Genomic DNA, 6,370 nt, shown 5'->3' with positions numbered 1-6,370 from the left:
AAGGGCCACCTGACACCCCAAAGGGCCTTCTCAGACCCCAAAAGGCCTCTTGAGACCCCAGAGGGCCTTCTGAGATCCCAAGGGGCCTTCTCAGACCCCAGGAGGCCTCCTGAGATCCCAAGGGGTCTTCTGAAACCCCAGAGGGAATTCTCAGACCTCAAAGAGCCTTCTGAGATTCCAAGAGGCCTCCTGAGACCCCAAAGGGCCACCTGACACCCCAAAGGGCCTTCTCAGACCCCAAAGAGCCTTCTGAGATCCCAAGGGCCCTTCTCAGACCCCAAAGAGCCTTCTGAGAACCTAAGGGGCCCTCTCAGACCCCAGGAGGCCTCCTGAGTCCCCAAAGGGCCTTCACAGACCCCAAAGGGCCTTCTGAGATCCCAAAGGGCCACCTGACACCCCAAAGGGTCTTCTCAGACCCCAAAAGGCCTCTTGAGACCCCAGAGGGCCTTCTGAGATCCCAAAGGGCCTTTGCAGTTCCCAAAGGGACTTCTGAGATTCCAAGGGGCCACCTGACACTCCAAAGGGCCTTCACAGACCCCAAAGAGCCTTCTGAGATCCTAAGGGGCCTTCTCAGACCCCAGAAGGCCTCCTGAGACCCCAAAGGGTCTTCTCAGACCCCAAAGGACCTTCTGGGACCCCAAAAATCCTCCTGAGACCACAAGGGGCCTTCTGAGATCCCAAAGGGCCACCTGACACCCCAAAGGGCCTTCTCAGACCCCAAAAGGCCTCCTGAGACGCTAAAGGGCCTTCTCAGACCCCAAAGAGCCTCCTGAGACCCCCAAGGTCCTTCTCAGACCCCAGATGTCCCTCTGCCATGATGCTGTTCCTGGCTGCAGTGTCCCCTCGGCTCCATAGCACTGTGGGGCTGCCTGTCCCCAAAGGACTCTCCTTTCTCAAGGTCTCCCAGCCCCTCACAGCAGGCCATGACAGCACTCAGGCCTCCGTGATAGCACAATAAGCTGCTGTGTGCCTCAGGGTTTTGGTGTTGTGTGGGAGGGCTGTGAGAGAATCGTGCGGAGAGTCGCATTAAATACGACGTTTAAATACTATTTAGTGCAATCAGCGCTTCGTTGCGGTTATGAATATAGAGAAACGAGTGGTTTTTGGCCCTTCGCGGCCGCCGTACGGCGCGCCCTCGAGAGGCCGCGAACCGCCCTTGAGGGGGGAGGAAGGTACCGCCGCCATCTTGGAAGCGGGAACGCAGCCCGCTCTGCCTTCGGGGGTTGCTGCTCTCTGGGAGGGTATGAGGGGAACGTGGGGGTTCAGAGAGGGTTCAGAGGGGGTTTAGAGGGGGGTGAGGGCGAAAGACAGCGCTGAAGTGACCGCGGAGAGGAAAGAACAGAACCTCTGCCCAGATCCAAGATGGCGGCCGCGGCTTCAGGCGGAGGGGGCGGAGCCTACGGCGGCTCGGAGGGGTCAGCGCGGTTGGCGGGAGCGGGAATCGGAGCTCGGGAGCGGCCACCACAGACACAGCCATTAACAGCAATAGCAACATCAACATGCACGTCGTGAAGCGAGGTGAGAAGGGACCGGGAGCTGCTCTGACATCCAACACGGCTTTGGCCTCCTTTAGGGGGGTCGTGGTGAGGGGGGGGTCGAGCTCTGCTCTCCTCAATGGGAGCTGATGGCCTTCATAGAATCACACAATGAGCCGGGTTGGAAGGGACCTCAAGGATCATGTAGTTCCAACCCCCCATAGAGACCCCATAGATCCCCATAGAGACCCCATAGATCCCCATAGAGACCCCATAGATCCCAATAGAGACCTAATAGATCCCAATAGAGACGCCATAGATCCCAATAGAGACCCCATATATGCCTATAGAGACCCCATAGATCTCCACAGAGACCCCATAGACCCCATAGATCCCCACAGAGACCCCATAGATCCCCACAGAGACCCCATAGATCCCCATAGAGACCCCATAGACCCCATATAGACCCCATATCCCCCCATAGAGCCCCATAGAGACCCCATAGACCCCATATAAACCCCATAGAGCCCCATAGAGACCCCATAGACCCCCATAGAGACCCCATAGATCCCTATAGAGACCCCATAGATCCCCATAGAGACCCCATAGACCCCATAGAGACCCCATAGACCCCATAGACCCCATAGAGACCCCATAGAGACCCCATAGACCCCATAGAGACTCCATAGACCCCATAGAGACCCCATAGACCCCATAGAGACCCCATAGACCCCATAGAGACCCCATAGGTCCCCATAGAGACCCCATAGAGACCCCATAGAGACCCCATAGACCCCCATAGAGACCCCATATATCCCCGTAGAGATGCCATAGACCCCATAGATCCTCATAGAGACCCCATAGATCCTCATAGAGACCCCATAGATCCCCATAGAGACCCCATAGATCCCCATAGAGACCCCATAGATCCCCATAGAGACCCCATAGATCAGGTTGCCCATGGCCCCGTCCAACCTGGTCTTGAACACCTCCAAGGACGGGGCATCCACAACCTCCCTGGGCAGCCTGTTCCAGGGCCTAACCACTCTCCTTAGTAAAGAACTTCCCCCTAACATCCAACCTAAATCTTCCCTCTTTTAACTTAAAACCATTTCCCCTAGTCCTGCTATTGTCCAGCCATTTCCAAGAGTTACTCCCCTCCTGGGATTAAGTTCCCTTCAGCGTATTAAAGGCTGCAATGAGGTCACCCCGCAACCTTCTCTTCTCCAGGCTGAACAAAACCCAAACTCCCTCAGCCTGTCCTCATAGGGGAGGTGCTCCAGCCCCTTGATCATCTTCATTGTATCCCTGCTGACCACCCCTCTCCTGATGGAGCCCAGGATCCCATTTGCTTTCTGGGTGCCAGAGCGCACTGCTGGCTCATGTTAAGTTTCTCATCTATCAGGACCCCCAGGTCTTTCTCTGCCGAGCTGCTCTCAAGGACCACTCCTCCCAGCTCTCCTCAATGGGAGCTGATGGCCTTCAGTTCTGCGCTTGTCAATGGGACAGGAGATGAGGGAGCCCCTGTCCATAGTATTATATATCATAGAATTAGAATAGAGGTGTCCCAGAGCCAAGGAGAGGTGGCACTGAATCACATAGAACCACCAAGGTTGGGTAAGACCTCCCAGATCATCCAGCCCAACCATTCACCCACCACTAATATAACCCCAGTAAACCCTCAGCGCTGTTACACAGTGTTTTGTCAGCACTGAGTGTTTCTTGAGCCCATATGGCCAGTAGGAACAATGGGATGGGTTGGGGTTGGATGTGGGGGTGTGGAGACATCCAAGGCCAGGCTGGATGTGGCTCTGGGCAGCCTGGGCTGCTGGTTGGTGACCCTGCACACAGCAGGGGGTTGGAGCTGGATGGAGCTGTGGGCCTTTGCAACCCAGGCCGTTCTGTGATTCTAAATGGCTTTTCTAACCCTGAACCCAAATGTGTTGTCTTCAGTGACTCAGCTGTTTGTAACCTCTTCCCAACAGATGGACGCCAGGAGCGTGTCATGTTCGACAAGATCACGTCGCGCATCCAGAAGCTGTGCTATGGGCTCAACGCTGACTTTGTGGATCCAGTGAGTGCCCTTTTTCCTGCTGGCCCATTCTCTGTCCTGCATGTAATATTTTCCAGGTGAAAAGAATAGAGGGATAGAATGGCCTGGGTTGCACAGGCCCACAGTGCTCCTCCAGTTCCAACCCCCTGCTGTGTGCAGGGTCACCAACCAGCAGCCCAGGCTGCCCAGAGCCACATCCAGCCTGGCCTTGAATGCCTGCAGGGATGGGGCATCCACAGCCTCCTTGGGCAACCTGTGCCAGTGCGTCACCACCCTCTGGGGGAAAAACTTCCTCTAAGATCCAACCTGAACCTCCCCTGTCTCACTTTCAAACCATTCCCCCTTGTCCTATCACTGCCCACCCTCACAAACAGCCGTTCCCCCTCCTGTTTATTCGCTCCCTTCAAGTACTGGATGCCCACAATGAGGTCTCCCCGCAGCCTTCTCTTCTCCAAACCAAACCAGCCCAGTTCCCTCATCCTTTCCTCATATCAGAGCTGCTCCAGCCCTCTGCCCATCTCAGTGCCCACCTCTGGACCCACTCCAAGAGCTCCATGTCCTTCCTGTGCTGGAGGCCCCAGGCCTGGATACAGCACTGCAGATGGGGTCTTTCAACCTGCAAAACTTGAGCAATGCTATGTGGAAATTAGACCTTGACCCTCTCTTAAAACAGGGCACCCTGTCTGTCAGAACCCCCCTGTCACTGTAATATCTCTCTTTCTTTTGAGCTGTGCAGGATTTGGGGTGTGTAAGATCCTCTCCCCTTGTGCAAAGGGTGACTCCTCATTTATGGCTACGAGATGTTTTATGCAGATGTACATTTGGAGTTGCCATCTTGGGCTCTTCCCACCTTTGAGATCTACTGCTCTGTTTTCACATCTTCATTTGCACCTGTATAATAATCAGCATTCTTGACCAACAAGTGCAGTGCTCTTCAGTTGTAGATGGAGAGGAGGAGCAGTGTTGACTTGTGTTCATGCTGCTGTGATCTCAGTGGGAAGGATTTGGTGCTGAGGATGAAAACAAGATTCCTGTGCCTCCCCAGCGCTCCCACCTTCAGGCTGAAGCTAATTTAACACAAAGTACTGCACTCCTATGGACCCTGCAGTAATGTGTGGGCTTTTCCCAGGAGGGGTCCCAGCTGGCACGTGGAGGTTGGGCTACAGCACAGTGCAAAAGGCAGCATATCCCAGCAGGGCTGGGTTGTTTCTCTCTTGCTGTATCACTGTAGCACTTCCACATCTCATTTTACAGACAAGCTTCATCTGGAGTTTCAAAGCTTCATTCCAGCCTTCAGGAAAGTGCATAGAAAAGCTTGTTAATGGTTTGCAGCCTCATTGCAGCCTTTCAATACCTGAAGGGAACTTACACCCAGGAGGGGAATTAACTCTTCAAAAGGGCCGACAATAGCAGGACTAGGGGAAATGGTTTTAAGTTAAAAGAGGGAAGAGATTTAGGTTGGATGTTAGGGGGAAGTTCTTCACTAGGAAGTGGTTGGGCCTGGAACAGGCTGCACAGGGAGGCTGTGATGCCCCCGTCCTTGGAGGTGTTCAAGACCAGGTTGGACCGGGCCATGGGCAACATGATCTTATGGGGTTCCTATGGGGTTCTATGGGGATCTATGGGGATCTTGGGTCTCCTGGGCAACCTGATCTAGTAATGTGTATGTTTGTGGCCCTGCCAGGCAGGGGGTTGGAACTACATGATCCTTGTGGTCCCTTCCAACCTGGGTCATTCTGATTCTGTGTGTTCTGCTCTGGTTAATGGTTCTGCTCTCTTTGCTCTCTCTCCTGCCCCTCTGTCTCTTGGTTTAAAGTTTTAGGAGCCAGTGTTTCACAGGTTTTGATTTGCTTTTCTAATTAAGGGGTGTAAAAGCTATTGCTTAGAGTGGAGAACGTCTCATACCCTAAAGAAGGGTGTTTTATCAGGTAGCTGATCTGCACTGTTTTCCTTTTCCAGGCCCAGATCCACATGAAAGTGATCCAGGGGCTGTACAGTGGAGTCACAACGTGGAGCTGGATACCCTGGCTGCTGAGACAGCTGCAACCCTGACCACCAAACACCCTGACTATGCGATCCTGGCAGCGAGGATTGCCTGGTCCAACCTGCACAAGAAACTAAGAAAGTATTCAGCGGTAAATGTGCCTGGGGGCATTGAGATAGCAATTAGTCACAAAGGAGGAGAGTTTTAGAGGGTATAAATTATGCCAACGTTTCTTCAACAGAAGTTAGAGCACTCAGGTAACTAAAAATGCATGGAGGTGAAGCAGATGAGTGAGGAATGCAAGTGATAGAAACTGGGATGCATCCACTGTCCTTCCATTTGTTCCACTTACGCATTCTAGGCAAGGCAAGTGCTGAGGTTGCCCAGCTTAGTGCTAACACTGACCAGGTGAAGAGAAGTTGTGTGTGCGGATCTGGAAGGGTTTACTTCTGAGGATGGGTTCTGCTGTCTGGCTAACGCCTTGAGAACAAATGACAGATGTATGTTCAGATAGCTCTGCAGATGCATTTCTTATTAAATATGTTTCTATTTAGATGTAATGGACGATCTTTACAACTACGTTAAACCCTCACAACGGGAAGCACTCACCAATGATCTCCAAGGAAACACTCGACATAGTTCTGGCCAAAAATGTAAGTAACACCTCCCCAGCCCAAGTTTTGGAAATAGGGTGAACCAGTTCAGATGATTTCTTTCTCTTTATTTTTAAGTAAGCCATTTGTTTGGGGCCAAAGCAATATAGAAACGAGTCCAGATGATAATTGCTCTGGAGGTTTTAAAAAAGGGTGTGACTTCCCTTCATGTGTAGTGCTGTTGTCCTGGAGGACTCTCTTTTTT

The 6,370-nt window shown here is 52.7% G+C and overlaps 1 protein-coding gene across 1 annotated transcript in view; it reads left to right on the top strand.

The window, feature by feature from the left end:
- Positions 1-1,389: 1,389 nt before the first annotated feature.
- The window catches only part of RRM1 (ribonucleotide reductase catalytic subunit M1), a 21,399-nt gene continuing 16,418 nt past the window's right edge, over positions 1,390-6,370 (top strand). The window contains exons 1-2 of the mRNA XM_015852569.2: positions 1,390-1,518; positions 3,461-3,549. Coding sequence (XP_015708055.1) covers positions 1,500-1,518; positions 3,461-3,549 — 108 coding nt within the window. The 5' untranslated portion in view covers positions 1,390-1,499. The remainder of the gene's footprint in view (positions 1,519-3,460; positions 3,550-6,370) is intronic.

Source organism: Coturnix japonica, chromosome 1, assembly GCF_001577835.2.
Source record: "Coturnix japonica isolate 7356 chromosome 1, Coturnix japonica 2.1, whole genome shotgun sequence".
In the NCBI taxonomy this organism is placed as follows: domain Eukaryota; kingdom Metazoa; phylum Chordata; class Aves; order Galliformes; family Phasianidae; genus Coturnix; species Coturnix japonica.
The sequence above is the reverse complement of the archived record's forward strand: the minus strand, read 5'-3'. Positions and strand labels throughout refer to the sequence as shown.